General features: G+C 34.8%; 3 protein-coding genes across 10 annotated transcripts; 1 reads left to right on the top strand and 2 right to left on the bottom strand.

Annotated features, from left to right (window-relative positions):
- The first annotated feature begins 928 nt into the window (after positions 1-928).
- LOC110609084 (mitogen-activated protein kinase kinase kinase YODA) lies at positions 929-8889 on the top strand. 3 transcript variants are annotated; one of them, XM_043953891.1, is made up of 12 exons: positions 930-1098; positions 2191-2913; positions 3024-3740; positions 4225-4312; positions 4451-4513; positions 4846-5006; positions 5107-5182; positions 5377-5436; positions 5525-5632; positions 5807-6046; positions 6929-7020; positions 7590-8889. In XM_043953891.1, exons 2-12 carry the CDS (start codon positions 2402-2404, stop codon positions 8101-8103), a joined length of 2631 nt encoding a protein of 876 aa, XP_043809826.1. In that variant the 5' UTR covers positions 930-1098; positions 2191-2401; the 3' UTR covers positions 8104-8889. The 3 variants fall into 3 exon arrangements, with proteins under 3 accessions (XP_043809828.1, XP_043809826.1, XP_043809827.1); XM_043953893.1 differs by lacking the exon at positions 6929-7020 and having other exon boundaries at positions 929-1098; positions 7590-7727; XM_043953892.1 differs by lacking the exon at positions 4451-4513.
- Positions 8890-9816: 927 nt separating this feature from the next.
- Positions 9817-14041, bottom strand: LOC110609087 (short-chain dehydrogenase TIC 32, chloroplastic). 3 transcript variants are annotated; one of them, XM_021748420.2, is made up of 9 exons: positions 13851-14039; positions 12648-12879; positions 12361-12440; positions 11526-11679; positions 11279-11357; positions 10894-10978; positions 10770-10782; positions 10308-10354; positions 9817-10189 (listed from the first exon to the last, which is right to left on the bottom strand). In XM_021748420.2, the coding sequence occupies exons 1-8, from the start codon at positions 13954-13956 to the stop codon at positions 10333-10335; spliced, it is 771 nt and encodes a 256-aa protein (XP_021604112.2). In that variant the 5' UTR covers positions 13957-14039; the 3' UTR covers positions 9817-10189; positions 10308-10332. The 3 variants fall into 3 exon arrangements, 2 of the variants coding, with proteins under 2 accessions (XP_021604112.2, XP_021604113.1); XR_006349944.1 differs by having other exon boundaries at positions 10072-10189; positions 10625-10782; XM_021748421.2 differs by lacking the exon at positions 10770-10782 and having other exon boundaries at positions 13851-14041.
- A 3209-nt stretch (positions 14042-17250) lies between these two features.
- LOC110609085 (short-chain dehydrogenase TIC 32, chloroplastic) lies at positions 17251-23314 on the bottom strand. Of its 4 annotated transcripts, XM_021748419.2 has the most exons (10): positions 22960-23314; positions 22289-22399; positions 22050-22212; positions 21735-21966; positions 21451-21527; positions 18923-19148; positions 18747-18825; positions 18297-18381; positions 17713-17759; positions 17251-17594 (listed from the first exon to the last, which is right to left on the bottom strand). In XM_021748419.2, the coding sequence occupies exons 4-10, from the start codon at positions 21944-21946 to the stop codon at positions 17430-17432; spliced, it is 891 nt and encodes a 296-aa protein (XP_021604111.2). In that variant the 5' UTR covers positions 21947-21966; positions 22050-22212; positions 22289-22399; positions 22960-23314; the 3' UTR covers positions 17251-17429. The 4 variants fall into 4 exon arrangements, with proteins under 4 accessions (XP_021604111.2, XP_021604110.2, XP_021604108.2 ...); XM_021748418.2 differs by lacking the exon at positions 22289-22399; XM_021748416.2 differs by lacking the exons at positions 22050-22212; positions 22289-22399.
- Positions 23315-23569: the final 255 nt, after the last annotated feature.

Raw genomic sequence — 23569 nt, 5'->3', positions numbered from 1 at the left:
TCTTTTTCTTTTATATAAACAAGTTAAGAAAAAATTAATTAAAAAGAATAAAGCAAATCACATGTCATCAATAGCCAATAAACAATATTATGGGTTTGGTTGGCGTGATAAGCAAACGACAAATTAAACTTAAATTCAAAATCAACCAATTAAACAATCAAACCATTGATTAATTAAATTAAGCTTTTTATTTTCAATTTCAAAATCAATCAATTTGTCAAAATGAATTATGTGATAAGTAAACTATTAAATTAATTAAACCTCAAGAGAACCCAAAAAATAGAATAACCTTTTTGTCAACACTTTAAAAAAAAAAAAAACAACTCTATTACTTGGTAAATTCTTCCATGAAGATTGACAACAACATGTCAATATCTAGACAGAGAACTTATTCCAATAACATTTGACTAGTTTACACATGCTTATAAAATGGTCAAAATGTTATACACCATTATTTATTATTATTAAATTAATAATTATTAATTTGTTTTATAAATTATAATATATATATTTTTTATTTAAATTTTTTTAAATAATTTTCAAAACAAAGGAAGAAAAAATGCCCAACAAAATAAATAAAAAAAAATATATTTTTCTTAAAGAATATGAACAAATGCCAATAGAAAACCAAAAGAAAGTATCTTCAATCTTCATCAACAAAAAAAAGGGGGGGAATATATTGAGCAAGGCAGTCTATGATCTCATGCTTCGCGCCTCACCATAATTCATTGTTCTATTGCAATCTTCGTTGACTAACTAAACTATTCCCTCTTGCATATCAAAGTCAAAAAGGCACGGTTTATGTCAAACCAACGGTCATGATTTCGCGCAGAGAAGTTATTACCACACATCCATGTCTCTTACGTGGGGTCTTCCCGTTTTCCAACAGTTAATATTTTTTTTTTTAAGCAAGAGTAGTTAATATTTTATTACAATTAACGCTGAGAAGACTCTCTCTCTAAAAAATACACGCAGCGCCTCTTTGTCTCTCTACATTTTTTTCTTCCCTTTCTTTTCTTTATGACTTTTGAGCTTCTCTTCTTCTTGTCTGTGGGGAGCTGACAATGCAGTTTTGAGTTAGACATTCACTGCAATCCTGTAAGTAATGATTCGGGTTCTTTGCCCTGTTGTTTGAGTTTCTTTCTCTTTTTGTTTTTCCTTTTATTTTCCCTCCTTTTTTGGTCTATGAAATCTATAATTCTCAAGAGAATTTCGGAGTTAAAAATATTCATATGCTTGTTTGAAGTCAATTTGGAGATGGATTTTCAATTTTGACTATAATTTTCATGTATGCTTCACACTGGAGCTCTTTAACTTTGTTCAAAATTTCCGGTTTTTGCTGTTATGCGTTGGTTTTGAAAATTCTTGAATTTGTAGATCTGGCTTTGATTTTTTTTTTTTATAAACAATGTTTTGGTTCTTGAGGATGGGGATGTTATGTTGCATTATCCTGTAAAAGGAGGGCGGGGAGATATTGAATGATGGATCTAATTATGTAGTGGTTTCTGGGTTTTAAAGGTCTCTTATGTTAGCGCAAGTGATGCAGACTGTGTGTGTTTGTTTTGGCTAGCAGAAATTGACTCGTGTGAGCCTACATGGTTTTGAAATTAGAAATATTGCGGCTATGGATGAGACATGAATGATGAATTCAGAGGTCAAGCTGATGCTTTCCACTTGCCAAAGAAAAGGAAAAGAAGAAAAGGGGAATTGATTATTCTGAGTTTGTGTATATGGGTATAAATGTAGCTTGGAGAGAAATTCATTAATAGGTGTAGGATCAATGCATAACAGTTGATTTCAAGGCAGATTCTACTCATAGAGATCATTGTAAACCTTGATGCATGAATCTTAAAGTTGTTATTGCTAGCTATAAATAGTCTGGTTAGAGCTGCTAACTCTGTCTGCTAGAAGCCTTGGGGCTTCAACTATGTGTTCAGCCAACGCGGGTTGGATCAAGATTAGCTAGGTGCGGGTATCTAATTTTTTGAACAATCCCACTTGTGTCTTAAGTTTAACGCCAGAAAGAACTCTGATGCTATCCATTTATACCGATGAATGATGAATAGTTCTTTAGATGTTTTAATTTCTTTCTGAATATTTGTTGTATTTTCCAGACTCCTGGGTTGATGTTCATTTATTGTGACTACTATAATTATCTGCCGAAAACTTGACAATGAAACACTTGTACAGGTTCACATTGCTCACTGATCTTGTCAAGGCCGCTTTGTACTCAGGTTAAAATCCCCATATAGAGTCATGAGCATTTGGGCCCTTTTTATGGTGATTTCATGGACAAAGCTATCATGGCTAATTTCAGTTGCATATAGAGTATAATTGATCCTTTCAAGTAGGTGAATACATTTTAAGTTAGAATTTGTGGTCATTATTTGGTTACTTAAATATGCGCTCGTGGTGGGGAAAGACTTCATCTAAAGAAGACAACAAGAAAACAAAGAAAAGTATCATTGATGCAATACATCGAAAATTGAAGATTTCTTCAGAGGAGAAACTTAACAGTAGATCAGGAGGATCTAGATCACGAGTGCCATCAAGATCACCATCACCTTCTGCACAAGTAGCACGCAGCCAAAGTTTTGCTGAAAGGTCTCATGCTCAACCGCTTCCACTTCCTGCAGTGCGCTATACAGGCATTGGGCGTAGTAATTCCGGACTTGGTGCTTCAATAAGACCAGGATTGGACAGAGGCTCCAAGCCTTTGGATTTACCACTTCCAAGACCTGGATGTGTCTCTAATAGATTAGACCATGCTTACACTGAGGGAGATTTTGCTACTGCTTCTGTTTCTAGTGTGAGCTCCACTGATAGTGACTACCCATTTGATTCACGTGTCCTGAGCCCCCTCACATCTGACTATGAATATGGAAACAGAACTGCTACAAACAGCCCATCCAGGTGAGTTTCCAAGATTGCACTTGAAGATCAGTTGTTCTTTAATGTCTTGTGCGTCTCTGTTCTTCAAGATTTGATTTTATCTCTGACAAAATTTATCTTGTTTTCTAAAGCATAAAGCAGAAGGATCAATCTCCCATTGTCAGTAAAAAAAACTCCAAAGAGGCATTAAACTCAGTTGATTTTTCACTCAGTAATCATATTCCTCCTACATCTCCTAGACGGGCTCCTTCAAGAACTCACGTGCAGAATTTACAGATTCCTAATCGAGGTGCATTCTGCAGTGCTCCAGACAGCTCCATGTCCAGTCCTTCTAGAAGCCCGATCAGTGCATTTGGTCCTGAGCAAGTTATTAATTGTGGTTTATGGGCAGGACTAGGCTCTGGGCATTGCTCAAGTCCAGGTTCTGGTCATAATTCCGGGCATAACTCAATAGGTGGTGATATGTTGGGACAGTTATTTTGGCAAACCAATAGATGTAGCCCTGAGTGTTCTCCTATACCTAGCCCCAGAATGACAAGTCCTGGCCCCAGCTCCAGAATACACAGTGGTGCTGTCACCCCTTTGCATCCAAGAGCTGCAGGCACTAGTGTAGAGTCACCTACGGGCCGGCCTGATGATGGAAGGCAAAAAAGCCACCGGCTGCCCTTGCCGCCAATAACGATATCTAATACCTGTCCCTTTTCACCTTCATATTCAACTGCAACATCTCCTTCACTACCCCGAAGTCCTAATAGGGCAGAAAATCCAACAAGTCCTGGTTCACGTTGGAAGAAGGGACGCCTGCTAGGAAGAGGCACTTTTGGACATGTGTATCTAGGGTTTAACAGGTCAGTTCCAAGTTACATGCATGTATTTTAATGTGATTTAGAGAGATCATAAAATTATCAAATAGTGAGTTTTGATCTATAATCTTATAATATTGTTTTACTTTTTCATGTCCTTTTGTTATTGTAGAGCATACTTGAGAATTGAGATTGAACTTTTCTATTGTATTTATTAGGGAAAATCACTGGAAAATCTTCCAGATGTTAGCTTAATTGACAAGTAGGTCCTTTTCATTTAAAGATATGCAAATTTAGGAATATAAGAGACTAGAACATTTGTAGTATTGCAAGTCAGGGACTAAAGTGTATTCAGATTTTAGATTTTATTGGGGGAAATATGTGCTTTGCACATTTTGTTGATAATTTTAATGTTACGGTCATGTCATTGTTTTACATCCTATGGAAGTGTTATCAGTGAATCTTTCATGCACATTTTTCCCCACTAGTTTTATGCATGTTTGGTTTTAATTTGTTACTTGGACTTTAGTGAAAGTGGTGAGATGTGTGCAATGAAGGAGGTGACTCTGTTTGCTGATGATCCAAGATCAAAGGAAAGTGCACAACAGCTGGGACAAGTAAGTTTGTTTTAGTAGTTTCTTTGGCAATTTATTGTTCAAAAGCTATGTTCTTTTGAAGTATTTAGAATGTAGATTCGGAATCTCTCTTTCTCTCTATTTCTGAGGAATGTTTCTTATGATTGATAATATCTACAGGAGATTGCACTTCTAAGTCGCTTACGACATCCTAATATAGTACAGTATTATGGATCTGAAACGGTAGGCACTTTACCACTGTTGAGGTCATTGCTTTAATAAGGTTGATGTTGTTTGCTCTACTGTTGTTGCATTTCTTGATTAGTATTTCGCATTTCCTTTACAATCTTGCATTAAAAAAATTTATGACTGCCAAGAGGTTGTAACAATTTCAAGTGGATAGCTTCTGCAATAATCTTCTGGGATTTATCGTTCATGTATATATATGATTGTGCCATGCCATTAGAATACGGTAAAAGGGTTGTCAGTCTATATTTTGTTTGCACGAGAATTGTAGATAACTTGATTATCAGTCCATTTATGTTTTCTTAACCTAATTCTTTTTTGAGGAACAGGTGGATGATAAATTATATATATACTTGGAATATGTTTCGGGTGGTTCCATCTATAAACTTCTTCAGGAGTATGGACAGTTTGGTGAAATAGCCATTCGTAATTACACTCAACAAATCTTGTCTGGGCTTGATTATTTGCATGCTAAAAACACTGTCCACAGGTGAGTTTTTTTTTTTTTTTTTTTCTGGATATATTAGAAACATAGTGTATCAAATATTGGAGCAGAGGCAATGCTTATGCTTAGTTTCTATCATGTCCAGAGACATAAAAGGAGCTAATATACTTGTAGACCCAAGTGGCCGTGTCAAACTGGCTGATTTTGGGATGGCAAAGCATGTAAGAATAATCTTCTAAAACTTTTTGAAAAAATTTATGATATTCACGTATTTGAATACTAGGAGATGAATTCCCTATAGATGCTAGTTTTTTAATTTAGACTGGAAACAAGATCAGAAGGTGCTTTTGTCTATGTCTGTAAGTCAACTGCAAGGCTACATGTTCTAACACATTTTAACTGAACTAATCTCCAGATAACTGGGCAGTCTTGCCCCCTATCATTCAAGGGAAGCCCTTACTGGATGGCACCTGAGGTCAGTATTATGTTGCTGCATACTCCAATTCCACTTTTCTTTGTGATGATTTCACTTAGTTTCATTTAAAAGCATTAATTATTTTCAGGTGATAAGGAATTCAAATGGTTGTAACCTTGCTGTTGATATATGGAGCCTTGGGTGTACAGTGTTGGAGATGGCAACAACCAAACCTCCATGGAGCCAGTATGAAGGGGTTAGTTAAATCTAATAGTCAAATTTAAGTTAAAAATTCAAATTATTCATGAGATGGATCAGTTTATAATATAAGTGGAAACTTCTAAATATGAATGTCTGCTGGTGAGAGTTTTAAAATCCTAAACTTTAATCTGGAGCTTATCCCCTATTTGGCTTCATGGCTTCTTGAAAGGTTGCTGCTATGTTTAAGATCGGAAACAGCAAGGAGCTTCCTGCATTTCCCGATAATTTGTCCGATGATGGGAAGGACTTTGTGAGGCAATGCTTGCAACGGAACCCTTCACATCGCCCTACAGCTGCTCAACTTTTGGAGCACCCTTTTGTGAGAAATGCTGCTGCATTGGAGAAACCAATTTTAACTGCTGAGCCCACCGAAGCATTGCCTGCAGTTATGAATGCAGGAAGATCAATGGTATGAGGATTTTTCTCTCATAAATATGATCTTTGCTACTTACATCATGTGGATCTGATTTATTGAAATGGACCATATGTGTTGCTTACTAATATGGTCATGATGATTTAGACAGTAAATTTAAACTTGTAGGCAACTAGGATGGAAATATAACCTTGTTTTTGTGAATTTGCTCAGGGAACAGATTATTCTTCATCTTTGAATTTGAGTGTACTGGCACCTCCTCACATATACCATCCCTCCACCAGTGCCCAACCATTAAAAGCAAAAGAATTGTGAATCTGATTTACTGAAACGGACCATATGTGTTGCTTGCTAATATGGTCATGAGGGTTTAGACAGTCAATTTAAATTTGTATGCAACTAGGATGGAAATCTAACCTTGTCCTTGTAAATTTGCTGTGGGGAAAAGATTATGGTTCATCTTTGAATTTGAGCCAGTGCCCCACCATTAAAAGCAAAAGAATTGTGAATCTGATTTACTGAAACGGACCATATGTGTTGCTTGCTAATATGGTCATGACGGTTTAGACAGTCAATTTAAATTTATACGCAACTAGGATGGAAATCTAACCTTGTCCTTGTAAATTTGCTGTGGGCAAAAGATTATGGTTCATCTTTGAATTTGAGTGTACTGGCACCTCCTCACCTTTATTGTCCCTCCACCACGTTTTCCCTCCACCGGTGCCTAACCATTAAAATAAAAAGAATTGCTGTCTGACCAACTTGATAGTTAGAGTTAATGCTATATGATATCTGTTTTCTTTGTAATGCACTTCTCTAGATTTTTAGTCATTTCTCTCTCTGTCTGCTGGATCCGTTTTGGCCTATATGATCTTTATTGACTCTACTGCTGGGTTGCAATCTTCGGTCTTAAATTAGGGTATTGGGCATGCAAGAAATGTTGGAGGCTTTGAACCTGAAGGGGTTGCTATCCATCAATCTAGAGGCTCAAAAACTGGTGCAGGATTGAGGTCTCTCTCTCTCTCTCTCTCTCTCTCTCTACACACACACAACACACGCACACAATGAAGAATGTTTAATGTAGACACTATTTTAGCCGAAAATCACAAAGTGCTTATTTCCTGTGGATCAGAAAATACACGCGAGTTATGTTTCTCCTTCTACATGTTGTATTGAGGGCAGGTTGGCATAGTCCTTGGGGCAATCAACTGAGAATAAAATCTGTAGGATGGTAGTATTACTTTGTTGAAAGGCTAGAGATAAATTGATATCCTGGATTTCCCCTTAAATGATGTTTCAGTTAACAAATTTTCTTTCTTTTAACTTGTTTTTAGTCTTGTTTTATCTGTTAGCTTTACCCCATGTGTCTAGCATGTGCTCTATTGAAAGAAAGTCCTGAGCTTTGAGTTAAATACTAGTGATAATAATGCGATTCAAAGTCTCAAAGTGGTCTGCATCTGCTACTAGTTGGTGCTGTAATTTGTTGAATTGTGCTATTCAGAATGTTAATTGACTGTTATTCTATTTAACGCTTTTATATTCCAAATATTTCTCATCCAAATTTCTCCCCATTTCCCAGTGAAGTCCATGCACCGAAGAACTCATCATGTCCAGTTTCACCTACTGAGAGCCCTCTTCTGAATTCAAGGTCGCTGCAACACATGAGTGGAAGGCTGTCTCCATCTCCTATATCTAGCCCTCGTACTGTATCTGGTTCATCTACACCTCTTACTGGCGGTAGTGGTGCAATTCCATTTCATCTCTCAATGCAGCCAGCAGCTTACTTGCAAGAAAGCATGGGAATGATTTCAAGGACCCAAAATATCTTGTATACCAATGGCAATAATCCATATCAGGAGCCCACACCTGATCTATTTCGTGGGATTTCACAAGCTTCTCAGGTTTTTCGAGAGCTGGTTTCATCTGATAATGGTGCTCCTGAAAACCAGTTTGGACGAGCTGGCCATGAGGACCCCAGGGAACTTTATAATCCACAGCCTGTACTAGTTGATCATGTGTCTCAGCAGCTCCTAAGGGATCATGTGAAGTTGAAGCCATCATTTGACCTGCTTGGTCGCACCAATGGAATCTAGGATGCACCAGAAGCCTTGGTCTGAGACAGTCTCCAGGCGTTGTATATGCCCTACATTGCTTCACTCATATTTTTATTCTAACCATCAGCCAAAATATTTGCAATATGTGCCTTAAAAGTAAAGGTCAGCTAGTGAATAAAATGAATCCTCTTGAAGCTTGAATGCAGAAGAGATTTCTGGAAGTGGAATCCGAAAGCTGTGTTGCAAAGTTCATAGGGTGAGCAGCTTATGTGACCTGTAAGGAAAGGAACTCGGCAGCACTCAAATTAAATCCTTTTCTTGCATTTATTGAAGCTTTTTACCTGACAACATACTATTTCACCTCAAGTCATTAATTCAGCATCCTTTCCTGTCAGCTGTAATGATTCTGGTCGACGCACAAGCTCATTTGGGAATGAAGCCTGTTTAAACAGGTGATAGCCGCACTGCAATTGAGAAGTGTAAAGAAACTGTATATCTTATTACATTTCAAGTGCTATTGCCATTTTCTGGATTCTGTTGCCTTCTGTCATTTCCTTCCGCTGTTTTTTGGGTGGATGGATGGTGGTGGGAGATAAAACCATGTACAGAAATTTGGGAACTAGGTAGGAATCCAGGTTTTTTTTTTCCAAAGAAAACTGTTGAGAATGCGACGTCTGGTTTATTTCCATCCCCCGACCCCCTCCTTTTTCTGTATATCACTTTATGGCAGCTCAAAAACAAAACAAACTGTTCTTTTTCCTGCTGATATTGTTTTACCTACTTCATATGTGCATGAAATTGAAGAAAGCTAATTTAACATTTTGATTGCTTGTTGAATCCTCTAACAGTCCAAGATTAGTGTAGTGTACGCTCCTTACGTTGTGGATGCAGTATGACCAAGCAAGTAGGTTGCAGCTCCTTATACTCTTTAAGGATCAGAAGCGTTATCCACCACCATGAGGTCATCTCTTCACAGAAGCAGGTCTATTTGGCTCAAACGAAACAAAAACGCGTCTTTTAAGAGTATGGACAACACGACTAAAGAGCAGTTCTGTGTAGCGTCCCGTGTAATGAGCGCTGTAAAAGTTGAAGAAGCCCATACCATTACTGCGTCCCTCCTCAGAGACCTCAAAACCGAGCCCAAGAAATCCCTTGGCTACGTCCAATAAGCGACGCAGAAGAAGTAGGCGGGTCAATTGCATCAATCTACGTTGTATTTTATCAAAATTAATTACTTTAATTTTCTTTTAACAATATATATAAATAAACTTTATAATTGCATTAAATTTGTTGATAAACTTGTTTAATTTTAAATATTTATATTATCTTATTTCTATAATTTTAACTCTTTATATTATCTTTTTCGTCTTTATTTATCCCAATTTGAGTAATTTATTCTTGACCAGAATGAAATTTGAAACTAAATGAAGGTCCAAATCGACTTATTTCAACTAACATTAAAATAAGTTAACCAAAAGATTAAGGAATTTAAATTTAGTCGTGATACATTATGCCCAACCCTAGCCACAGGCCCACAGCCACAGCCACCCTGCTTCGGCATCAATATATAGCATAGTTAGCAAAGCTAATTGCGCATAGATTAGCGTGAGTAGACAAATAACGAGAGGAACTCACTTCCAGAATTGCAGTCATCACTTTCTAGCATTAAATGTCGATCAAGGCCATCTAAAAAATTACTAGTTTCTTGGGATTTTTTTCTCTTTTACCAAACTTATTTCATAAGAGGAGAAATAAAAAGCCCACAACTGCTTTTGTCATTATAGAAAGTTTCCTCCTATTTAATTCACAACATAGGCACACACCACCTTTTGAAATATGGATTGATCAACATAAACATACAATCTCAGAGGGATGTTCAAGAACCATATAAAATTAAAAATCCACACAACACCCCAAAGTCCCTAAATGCACTTGTTCACAAGAATATGAGGCCATCCACTCACTTGGGATTGGTCAATCCCAAGCTAAAATCCCATAGTTTTTTTGCCAATTCTGCATCTTTAGCCTGAGAATTTGGGCTGGATAGGTTACTGTCCATAAAATATTCACCAGTTATCCCCTTAACCTGTGGATGCAGTGCTACATAGCATGTAGTTGCTGCTCCCTGCAACCATATAAGAGGAAGTAAGGAACTAAAAAGGTTAATATTACATTGAACACAGAATTGAGTTGGAGCACAATAAATGCTCCACCTAGTTCAAAATTAATCCTGCGCCACAAACCTGCTGAACATTTTTAAGCACGAATTTACCAATAAGAGACGCAATGCCTGCATCAAGCCAGAGAAAATCATGAATCAGAAAATTTGAACGTAGAAAATAAATGAATTCTTATGCCCGATAATCTGAATGCAATTCTTCCCTTCTATACTTCCACACCAAAACATGGAACTGAGACTAATAATGTTCATCTTGAGGCTTAATTTGATTTTTATGGCACATTCTAAAAAATATATGCAGAAAAATCTGTACAAAACCTTATTTGGAAGAAAGCATGTTAGAGCTGGTGCTTACTTTAGCAACCTTGAGTTTATCACTACCTGTTTAGATTAGGTCACACTAATGTCAAACTTGATTAAGTGAAAAAAGTAGGCACTTTGCAGGCATAATGTCAAGGTATGCTGTTTGAGCGAGAATCTTATGATAAAAGCATAAAACACACAATTTTTGTATCTTCATACGTACATCGACAATGCTTCTGCTAACGGAAAACAGAGGATATCTGTTAGGATTCAATTAGCTTCAACAGGCAAAGAATGGTTCCTTAGCCGAATACAACCAAAGAAGAGATGATGTCTTAGAGGATTACCATTTACAATGCTGTGATATCGCAGAAGATTTGTAGCTATTGATCCAGGATGAAGTGAATTTGCGGTTATATTTACTCCATCTTCCTGCACAGGAAAAAGGTGGGAAACGCTTATAAGACTCCTCAGACACTGATGTGATTACTATTGAAAGTACCATGGAAGGGGTGACAAAGGTTAGAAAACTGTTGCAATCATATTACAAAAATAAAGAGTCACACATGGTAAAACTTCACAGTAATTAGATCAGCAGAAACATCTGAGAACAATATTCACAGTATGTATTGGCAGATTTTAGATCATTGGGAAGTTAATTGACCAAAAAGGAAATGACCATGTCCAGGAGTACACCACTATATTACATGAAAGAAACTAAATCGTTATTACCTTAAGGCGTCTTGAAAGCTCACTAGAATGCAAAATGTTAGCCAACTTTGATTGTCCATAAGCACATAAACTGATGTAGCTGTAAATTAACAGGCACAAGAGAGCAAAGTTAAGAAATACATAGAACACTGCTGCTAATCCATATGCATTATACAACATCTGAATCTGTTCACACTTGTGTCTGTGCTCAGAATCATTAAGGAGCATTGAAGGACAGTTTTCAAAAAAAGTACTGGCAAAGTGGTACCCTGATTCATCATTAATTTTTTCAAAACGAATTCCTTCGCGGTATGCAAACCGGTGACCTTCTGATGATACATTAACAATTCTTCCCTCTTGGTTGCTTTCACGCGCCGTCCTTTTCATGGTTTCCAGCAAGAGATCCGTCAGAAGAAAATGTCCTGCAAAATTATACTGAAATCTCTTAAAGTGTCCCTCTATTTTCTTCATATATAAGACATATCAATGCTGTCTGCATTTATAACATATAGTGCAATTTCTGCACATTATGAAATAAAGTTAATATATGCAACTATGTCTTTCATGGTTTATAGCAAAGATCCATCAGAAGAAAGTACCCTGCAAAATTATTCTGAATCTCTTAAAAATTTCCCTACCTTTTTTCTGTAGAAGACATATCAATTAACATCTAAATTAATTTCCACACATATATATGGAACCACGGAGCACCATGTAAATAATAATCTTGACTGATAATAACTAATGAGACTCAAAGAAGTGTAAAAGGAAACTTTGAAGATTAACAAAGTTATTTATACAAGGAGGAAAAAGTCAAAGTAATTTATTTTATTGAAAGTTTTCACAAAGTGATCCAATATAGAATATCGTCTATGTGTTCTATGTTTATGGTTTTCAAGGGATCTAACGTTCAAGATTCTTGTATATTAAATCACAAGGAGTTCAAATCCTGTGTTGTATGATCTTATTACATTGCATACTCTATTTGATTTCATACATAAACTAAAATCATTTTATAACTGATATTACAATTAACATATAACAAAATTGCAACCACCAACATTGTACCTTAATTAAAAGAATATATTTGATTATGCACTTACCTACATGGTTTGTTGCAAACTGCATTTCTATGTTATCTTGAGAAAGCATGAAAGGAGTCGCCATAATACCTGCATTGTTACTGAAAACAAAGAAAAGAGGACTTTAGATCCTACTGTTCAATTCCTAAAGACTTTCATGGGATACTGCAACAAAATCAACTAGCAACAGAAATAAAATCATAGTCATATGTGCACACAAACCAGTGAACAAGACACGAAATGAGGGAATTATAAAACAAGCTCAACGGTAGTCAAATAAATTTGAATTGTTCAGTTTAGTTTCTTACATTAGTATATTTAGTGGAAAACCCGAGGAAATATATTCAGATGCAAATTTCCTGACAGATGTCATTGAGCTGAGATCTAACTGCATAACATCAATCTTAGCGGTGGGGATTTCCTTGAGTATTGCTTCTGCAACATTCTTACCGGCCTCCAAATTCCTTATCGCCATAATTGTATGTACACCACGCAAAGCAAGAACTCTCGCTGTCTCCGCACCGATGCCGCTTGATGCTCCTGAAATTAGGCCAAAAAAGAAGTTAACAGACAAAACAATTAAACACCACAAAAAGGATGACATAATATTGTTGAGTTATTAAATGGTGCACGTAGTGGTTTGTGAAACTATCTGCATTTGGTTTGGAGAGCAGCAGCTTCACATGACACACGTGGGTTCCTAAGTTAGTTGTACAGGCCAGAGAGTTTGTTTTTGCTTCTTCTTAACGTGTATTGCATTCCAGTACCCGTACATAATGTAAACTCCTATCAATGACAAGCATTCTATTCCCGTCATTTCTTTTTCACAGTTTCACAAACTTGCACAAATATACAATTATACATTGTCATATAAAGCACCACGAACGAATAAAACTTGGAGGAAAGGCTTTCAGCATGAGAAATTTGTTTCACTTGCTAAAAACCACAAGTCTCAGGTGGTCTGCTGAGTATATTCTGCAACAATCATCAACAAAACTAATATAACCTAGAAAACGATTCAGATAGGCAGGTAGTTGAAAAATCCACGCAAAATATTTACTCTTTCTGCGCGTTTTGGTAATCCATGTGAAACAGGAACAAATAAAAAATAAGTTTACACATATGTGCTTATCGATCAACTTCAATACTTCATCAACTCTATCCACAATTTTGAATTAAGCATCCAGTACTATACAAAAACACGAAAGCAAAATAATTTAGACCCAGCAATAATCACTTAGGTAAGCAAGCTTTTGCATATTTTATTTAACAAAAGCACATAAGCAAAAAGAAATGAAGTAAAAAAGTTGTATCCTCGCTAACCTCGAAAACGATATCACAATTTTGGAAAGCTAAAAATGGAGTAGATAATTTTGTCATTTGAAAAATATAAGATTGAAAGATTCAATTCCTATATGGTTTCACTGCAAGTTTTTCCTCAATCAAAGAAAAACAGACATTAGAAAAAGAAATTAAGGTAAGGATCATAAAATAAGAGAGCAAAAGCAGACCTGTGACAATAGCAGTGAGGCCAGTTCCATCAATCCCTTGTGTGACTTGCTCAGCTGTGGAACAGGCTGAGAATCCAGAAGCCCCTTTCCACCCAAAAATCCACATGTTGCAGTTTCCCAAACTAGAGTGTGGACTGGCAATGGGTATGCGTCCAAAAATCGGAAGGCTTATACAGAGCCGACAATTTTCTTGTTTGACTTGAATAAGGTAATCTAGACGTGGACATGGGCAGGTTTCAATTTCGAATCGATTTATTTTGCAAATTTAATCAGAACTAATTTGATTTAATATGATTCTAAATGGTTTCGATTTTTTAATTATTTTATTCAATTTCGATCAATTTTTCACGATTTTAATTTTAATTAAATTTAAATTATAAATAATAAATTCGATTTTAATTTAAAAAAATTAAAAGTTAAAATTTTAAATAAAATATGAAAAATAAATATAAATCTTATATATTATTGAATATATATTTTATTAAACAAATAAATTATATAAAATATATTTATTTATCTAATAAAAAAATATTATTATATATAATATTAAATTTAAATGTAAATAATATAAACTTAAAATTTAATTATTTAATAATTTAATTTGCTTTGCATTAGTTTTAATTAATATAATTTTATATAATAATTTATTTTAAAAATAAAAAATTAAATTAAAAATAAATCAGATCGCTGATTTAAATTTTAATTCAGAGGTAGGAGATCATAACTGGTCTTTAAACAAAGTTTTGTTTCGGTTTAGGAACCGATTGAACCATGGCCATGACTAGGATATTCCCAATATTTTCGAGTTAAATCAAACTGCATATTATTTGTGCTGATTGTTAAAATCAAATTTATTTGTCAAATTGTTTTAATCAAAATAGAATTATGGATCGGTTTGATTTAAATATAAAACTCTCAAATTAATAGAATTAGAATAAACCAAAAGGAACCGGCCAGATATCGAGTGAATAAAAAACCCACACGGTTTAATTCCAGTTTTCGAAATCGATCCAAAGTGCACTAAAGAAAAATCAAAGTGTTTTTGTTGGTAACAGAATTCAATATTGACACCTCACCAAGGAAAAGATAGTTTCAACCATCTCAACTACCCCCATTGATTTTTTTTTTTTTCTAATTTTGATAAAAAAAAAATTATTTTTCTAATACACCTAAAATATATATTGGATTTATGTTGTTTTAAATTACATTAATATTAAATACTATAATTATGTATTATAATGAATAATTAGAAATTACAATTTTAATAATTAATATTTTTAATAATAATAATTTTATTAATAAAATTAAATTATACCTTGTTTTAAGTGAATGAGATTGAATGCGAAATCTCTTAAATTTCAATATTTTTATACAGAAGCCTATTATTTTATAAATAAGTTATTATTTAAAATTTTATGTTTTTTATAAATATTTTAATAATTATTTATAAAAACAAAATTGATTTTATAATTTCATTTGTACACTTGATCAATGAAAATGAGAATATATTATGTTTTAAATATATATATATATTTTAATTTTAAATTATATATTATAATCCTATTAAACGAGTATATACATTTGGGTGTGGAGTAGAATTTCTCTGATTTCAATCATTTGAGAAAGAGATTATTATTAAAATTTTTCTCATAAATATGATCTTTGCTACTTGCATCATGTGAATCTGATTTAGTGAAACGGACCATACGTGTTGCTTGCTAGTACAGTCATGAGGGTTCAGACAGTCAATTTAAATTTGTAGGCAACTAGGATGGAAATCTAACCTTGTTTTTGTGAATTTGCTGTGGGGAAAAGATTATGGTTCATCTTTGAATTTGAGTGTACTAGCACCTCCTCACCTGTATTTTCCCTCCACTAGTGCCTAGCCCTTAAAATAAAAAGAATAGCTGTCTGACCAGCTGTGATAGTTAAGAGTTAATGCTATATGTTATCATTTTTCTTTGTAATAGCTGTCTGCCTGATCTGTTTGGGCCTGTATGATCTTTATTCACTCTACTGTTGGGTTGCAATCTTTGGTCTTCAATTAGGGTATTGGGCATGCATGAAATGTTGCAGGCTTTGAACCTGAAGGGGTTGCTATCCATCAATGTAGAGGCTCAAAACCTCGTGCAGGATTGAGGTCTCTCCCTCTCCCTCTCTCTACACACACACACAATGAAGAATGTCTTATGTAGACACTATTTTAGCCGAAAATCACAAAGTGCTTATTTCATATATCTAGCCCTCCTACTGTATCTGGTTCATCTACACCTCTTACTGGCGGTAGTCGTGCCATCCCGTTTCATCTCTCAATGCAGCCAGCAGCCTACTTGCAAGAAAGCATGGGAATGATTTTAAGGTCCCAAAATATTTTGTATACCAATGGCAATAATCCATATCAGGAGCCCACACCTGATCTATTTCGTGGGATTTCACAAGCTTCTCAGGTTTTTTGAGAGCTGGTTTCATCTGATAATGGTGCTCCTGAAAACCAGTTTGGACAAGCTGGCCATGAGGACCCCAGGGAACATTATAATGCACAGCCTGTACTAGTTGATCATGTGTCTCAGCAGCTCCTAAGGGATCATGTGAAGTTGAAGCTATCATTGGACCTGCTTGGTCGCACCAATGGAATCTAGGATGCACCAGAAGCCTTGGTCTGAGACAGTCTCCAGGCATTGTATATGCCATACATAGCTTCACTCATATTTTTATTCTAACCATCAGCCAAAATATTTGCAACATGTGCCTTAAAAGTAAAGGTCAGCTAGTGAATAAAATGAATCCTCTTGAAGCTTGAATGCAGAAGAGTTTTCTGGAAGTGGAATCCGAAAGCTGTGTTGCAAAGTTCATACCGTGAGCAGCTTATGTGACCTGTAAGGAAAGGAACTCGGCAGCACTGAAATTAAATCCTTTTCTTGCATTTATTGAAGCTGTTTACCTGACAACCATACTATTTCACCTCAAGTCATTAATTCAGCATCCTTTCCTGTCAGCTGTAATGATTCTGGTCGACGCACAAGCTCATTCGGGAATGAAGCCTGTTTAAACAGGAGATAGCGGCACTGCAATTGAGAAGTGTAAAGAAACTGTCTCTCTTATTACACTTGAAACCCGAGTTTCAAGTGCTATTGCCATTTTCTGGGTTCTGTTGCCTTCTGTCATTTCCTTCCACTGTTTTTTGGGTGGATGGATGGTGGTGGGAGATAAAACCATGTACAGAAAGTTGGGAACTAAGCAGGAATCCAGGTTTTTTTTGTTTTTATCCAAAGAGAACTGTTGAGAATGCGCCATCTGGTTTATTTCCATCCCCCTACCCCCTCCTTTTTCTGTATATCAGTTTATGGCAGCTCATTTCATAAAAGGAGAAATAGAATGCCCACAACTACTTTCGTCATCATAGAAAGTTTCCTCCTATTTAATTCACAACATAGGCACACACCATCTTTGAAATATGGATTGATCAACATAAACATATAATCTCAGAGGGATGTTCAAGAATCATATAAAACTAAAAATCCACACAGCATCCCAAAGTCCTGAAATAGAACTTGTTCATATGAATATGAGGCCATCGACTCACTTGGGATTGGTTAATCCCAAGCTAAAATCCCATAGTTTTTTTGCCAATTCTGCATCTTTAGCCTGAGAATTTGGGCTGGCTAGGTTACTGTCCATAAAATATTCACCAGTTATCCCCTTAACCTGTGGATGCAGTGCTACATAGCATGTAGTTGCTGCTCCCTGCAACCATATATGAGGAAGTAAAGAACTAAAAGGGTTAATATTACATTGAACACATAATTGAATTGAAGCATATTAAATGCTCCAACAAGTTCAAAATTAATCCTGCGCCACAAACCTGCTGAACATTTTTTAGCACGAATTTACCAATAAAAGACGCAATGCCTGCATCAAGCCAAAGAAAATCATCAATCAGAGAATTTGAACTTAGATAATAAATGAATTCTTATGCCCGATAATCTAAATGCAATTCTTCCCTTCTATACTTCCACACCAAAACATGGAACTGAGACTAATAATGTTCGACTTGAGGCTTAATTTGATTTTTATGGCACATTCTAACAAATATATGCAGAAAAACCTGTACAAAACCTTATTTGGAAGAAGACATGCTAGAGCTAGTGCTTACTTTAGCAACCTTGACTTTATCACTACCTGTTTAGGTAATGGTCACCCTAATGTCAAACTTGATTAAGTGAAAAAAGTAGGCTCTGTGCAGGCATAATGTCAAGGTATGCTGTTTGAGCGAGAATCTTATGATAAAAGCATAAAACACAATTTTTGTATCTTTGTACGTACATCGACAATGCTTCTTTTAATGGAAAACAGAGGATATTTGTTAGGATTCATTTAGCTTCAACAGGCAAAGAATGGTTCCTTAGAGAATACAACCAAAGAAGAGTTGATGTCTTAGAGGATTACCATTTACAATGCTGTGATATCGCATAAGATTTGTAGGGATTGCTCCAGGATGAAGTGAATTTGCGGATATATTTACTCCATCTTCCTGCACAAGAAAAAGGTAGGGAAGGCTTACAAGACTCCTCAGACAATGATGTGATTACTATGAAAAGTACCATGGGAGGGGTGACAAAGGTTAGCAAACTGTCGCAATCATATTACAAAAATAAACAGAGTCACACATGGTAAAACTTCACAGTAATTAGATAAGCAGAAACATCTGAGAACAATATTCCCAGTATGTATTGGCAAATTTTAGTCCATTGGGAAGTTAATTGACCAAAAAGGAAATGACCATGTCCAGGAGTACACCACTATATTGCATGAAAGAAACTAAAGGTTCTACAACTCTGAATTATTTTATAGATTTTCATTGGTATAGAAGCTACTTATGTTTTAAATCTTTATTACCTTAAGGCGTCTTGAAAGCTCACTAGCATGCAAAATGTTAGCCAACTTTGATTGTCCATAAGCAGAAAAACTGATGTATCTGTAAATTAACAGGCACAAGAGAGCAAAGTTAAGAAAACATAGAATACTGCTAATCCATATGCATTAGACAACATATGAATCTGGGCTTTTCACACTTGTGTCTGTGCTCAGAATCATCAAGGAGCATTGAAGGACAGTTTTCCAAAAAAGTACTGCCAAAGTGGTACCCTGATTCATCATTAATTTTATCAAAACGAATTCCTTCGCGGTATGCAAACCGGTGACCTTCTGATGATACATTAACAATTCTTCCCTCTTGATTGCTTTCACGCGCCGTCCTTTTCATGGTTTCCAGCAAGAGATCCGTCAGAAGAAAATGTCCTGCAAAATTATACTGAAATCTCTTAAAGTGTCCCTCTATTTTGTCCATATATAAGACATATCGATGCTGTCTGCATTTATAACATACAGTGCAATTTCTGCACATTATGAAATAAAGTTAATATATGCAACTATGTTTTTCATGGTTTATAGCAAAGATCCATCAGAAGAAAATACCCTGCAAAATTATTCTGAATGTCTTAAAAATTTCCCTACCTTTTTTCTGTAGAAGACATATCAATGCTAGCTTCAGTTATTAATTAACGTCTAAATGAATTTCCACATATATATATATGGAACCATGGAGCATCATGTAAATAATAGTCTTGAGTGATAATAACTAATGAGACTCAAAGAATTGTAAAAGGTGTAGAAATATAATATTTTGTTGTTATATTTCAAAATAGAGATTACAAAATATTTATACATAAGAGACGGTATCTAAACAGGAAAGAAAATTAAATTTATGATTATACAATCCTAAGATTAAGTAATTGATCCATCTATCAATATTTACTTCCTATATTAACATATTTATTTCCTATAATCTATAACACTCTCACTCAAATTGGAGTATAAATGTTAATCATGTCCAACTTGTTACATATATAATCAATTTTAGCCATAAGGATAACCAACCCAAAACAATCAAAATAAACAAAGGATCAAAAGAACAGAACCAATGAACAGTAACTCGTGAATATTAACCGATGAACAGTATCTATGAACCGTGCCAGATAAACAGTGCCCGATGTCTCCAAATATTACCCATGGGTAATTCAAATGAACAGAGTCCTAAATCTCCAAATATTACCCTTTATGGGTAACCCCAATAAACAGAGCTCTAAGTCTTCAAACGTTATGGATAACCCAACATTACCCTTTATGGATAACCCAAAATGAATAGAGCCCTAAGTCTCCAAACGTTATCCTTTATGGGTAACCAAAATGAATAGAGTCTTGAGTTTCCAAATGTTACCCTTTATAGGTAACCCAAATGAACAGAGCCCTGAGTCGCCAAATGTTACCTTTTATGGGTGAGCCCTAAATCTCCAAATGTTACCCTTTATGAGTAACCCAAATGAACAGAGCCTTACATCTCTAAAAAAATTTAAATCTCTATGGGTGAGACTCTGATACCATATAAAAATATAATATTTTTAGCCATAAGGACAACCAATCCAAAACAATCAAAATGTTAATAATGTCCAACTTGTTACATATATAATCAATTTTAGCCATAAGGACAACCAATCTAAAACAATCAAAATAAACAAAGGATCAAAAGAACAGAACCCATGAACAGTAACTCGTGAATAATAACCGATGAAAAGTATCTGTGAACAGTAACCGATGAACTATGCCCGATAAACAGTGTCCGATGTCTTCAAATGTTACCCATAGATAATCCAAATGAATAGAGTCCTAAATCTCTAAATATTACCCTTTATGGGTAATCCCGTTTGATAAACAGAGTTCTAAGTCTCCAAACGTTACCCTTTATGAATAACCCAAAATTAACTGAGCCCTAAGTCTCCCTTTATGGATAACCAATAAAGCCTAAGTCTCCAAACGTTACCCTTTATGGGTAATCCAAATGAAAAGAGCCATAAGTTTCCAAATGTTACTCTCCAAATGTTACCTTTTATGGGTAACCCAAAATAAAGAGAGTCATAAGTCTCCAAATGTTACCTTTTATGGTAACCCAAATGAACAGAGCCCTAGGTCTCTAAAAAAATTTAAATCTCTATGGGTGAGACTCTGATAACATGTAAAAATATAATATTTTGATATTGTATTTCAAAATAGAGATTACAACCTATTTATACACGAGAGACGGTATCTAAGCAGGAAGGAAAAATCAAGTTTATGATTATACAATCCTAAAATTAAGCAGCTGATCCATCTATCAATATTTACTTCCTATATTAACATATTTATTTCCTATAATCTAAACTTTGAAGATTAACAAAAGTTATTTATGCAAGGAGGAAAAAGTCAAAGTGATGTTATTTTTTCGAAAGTTTTCACAAAGTGATCCCATACAGAATATCGTCTATGTGTTCTATGTTTATGGTTATCAAGGGATCTAACGTTCAAGATTCTTGTATATTAAATCACAAGGAGTTCAAATCCTGTGTTGTATGATCTTATTACATTGCATACTCTATTTGATTTCATACATAAACTAAAATCATTTTACAACTGATATTACAATTAACATATAACTAAATTGCAACCACCAACGTTGTACCTTAATTAAAAGAATGTATATGTTTATGCACTTAGCTGCAGCACTTACCTACATGGTTTGTTGCAAACTGCATTTCTATGTTATCTTGAGAAAGCATGAAACGAGCCATAACACCCGCATTGTTACTGGAAACAAAGAAAAGAGGACTTTAGATCCTACTGTTCAGTTCCTAAAGACTTTCATGGGTTACTGCAACAAAATCAACGAGCAACAGAAATAAAATCATAGTGGTATGTGCACACAAACCAGTGAACAAGACACGAATGAGGGAATCATAAAACAAGTTGAAACGGTAGTCAAATAAATTTGAATTGTTCAGTTTAGTTTCTTACATGAGTATATTTAGTGGAAGACCCGAGGAAATATATTCCGATGCAAATTTCCTGACAGATGTCATTGAGCTGAGATCTAACTGCATAACATCAATCTTAGCGGTGGGGATTTCCTTGAGTATTGCTTCTTTAACATTCTTACCAGCCTCCAAATTCCTTATTGCCATTATCGTATGTACACCACGCAAAGCAAGAACTCTTGCTGTCTCCATACCGATGCCGCTTGATGCTCCTGAAATTAGGCCAAAAAAGAAGTTAACAGACAAACCAATTAAACACCACAAAAAGGATGACATAATATTGTTAAGTTATTACATGGTGCACGTAATGGTTTGTGAAACTCTGCGCATTTGGTTTGGAGAGCAGCAACTTCACATGACACACGTAGGTTCCTAAGTTAGTTGTACAGACCAGAGAGTTTGTTTTTGCTTCTTCTTAACGTGTATTGCATTCCAGTACTCGTACATAATTGAATCTCCTAGCAATGACAAGCATTCTATTCCCGTCATTTCTTTTTCACAGTTTCACAAACTTGCACAAATATACAATTATACATTGTCATATAAAGCACCACGACGAGTAAAACTTGGAGGAAAGGCTTTCAGCATGAGAAATTTGTTTGCTTGCTAAAAACCACAAGTCTCAGGTGGTCTGCTGAGTATATTCTGCAACAATCATCAACAAAACTAATATAATCTAGAAAACGATTCAGAGAGGCAGATAGTTGAAAAATCCAAGCAAAATATTTACTCTTTCTGCGCGTTTTGGTAATCCATGTGAAACAGGAACAAATAAAAAATAAGTTCACACATATATGCTGATAGATCAACTTCAATACTTCATCAACTCCATCCACAATTTTTGCAAGAATTAAGCATTCAGTACTATACAAAAAAAAAAAAAAAAAAAAAAAAACACGAAAGCAAAATAATTTAGACCCAGGAATGATCACTTGGGTAAGCAAGCTTTTGCATATTTTATTTAAGAAAAGAACATAAGCAAAAAGAAATGAAGTAAAGAAGTTGTATCCTCGCTAACCTCGAAAACAATATCCCAATTTTGGAAAGCTAAAAATGGATTAGTTAATTTTTTCATTTGAAAAATATAAGATTGAAAGCTTCAATTCTTATATGGTTCACTGCAAGTTTTTCCTCAAACAAAGAAAAACAGACATTAGAAAAAGAAATTAAGGCAAGGATGATAAAATAAGAGAGCAAAAGCAGACCTGTGATAATAGCAGTGAGGCCAGTTCCATCAATCCCTCGTGTGACTTGCTCAGCTGTGGAACAGGCTGAGAATCCAGAAGCCCCTTTCCACCCAAAAATCCACATGTTGCAGATTCCCAGACTATGAGTATGGACTGGTAATGGGTATGCGTCCAAAAATCGGAAGGCTTATACAGAGCCAACATTTTTCTTGTTTGACTTGAATAAGGTAATCTAGAGTTGCCGTGGGCCGGTTCCAATTTATTTTACGAATCTAACTGGAATCAGTATCGGTTTTAATTTTTTTAACTGTTTTAATTTTAATTTAATTTTAAAGCGGTTTTAATTTTTTTACAGTTTTAATTTAATTTTAATTAAATTTAAATTTTAAATAATTAATTTAATTTAAAAAATAAATATAAATTTTAAATATTATTGAATATATATTTTATTAAATAAGTAAATTATATAAAATGTACCATTTACACAATAAAAAATAAAATAATATTACATATAATATAAAAAATGAAATAATATTATATTTAAATATAAATAATATTTTTTACAATGTTAAAAATAAACTTAAATTTAATTATTAGATAATTTAAATTATTGATATAATTTTATAAA

This window comes from Manihot esculenta, chromosome 2, assembly GCF_001659605.2.
Source record: "Manihot esculenta cultivar AM560-2 chromosome 2, M.esculenta_v8, whole genome shotgun sequence".
NCBI lineage: Eukaryota > Viridiplantae > Streptophyta > Magnoliopsida > Malpighiales > Euphorbiaceae > Manihot > Manihot esculenta.
This window is presented reverse-complemented; position numbering and strand designations above follow the sequence as displayed.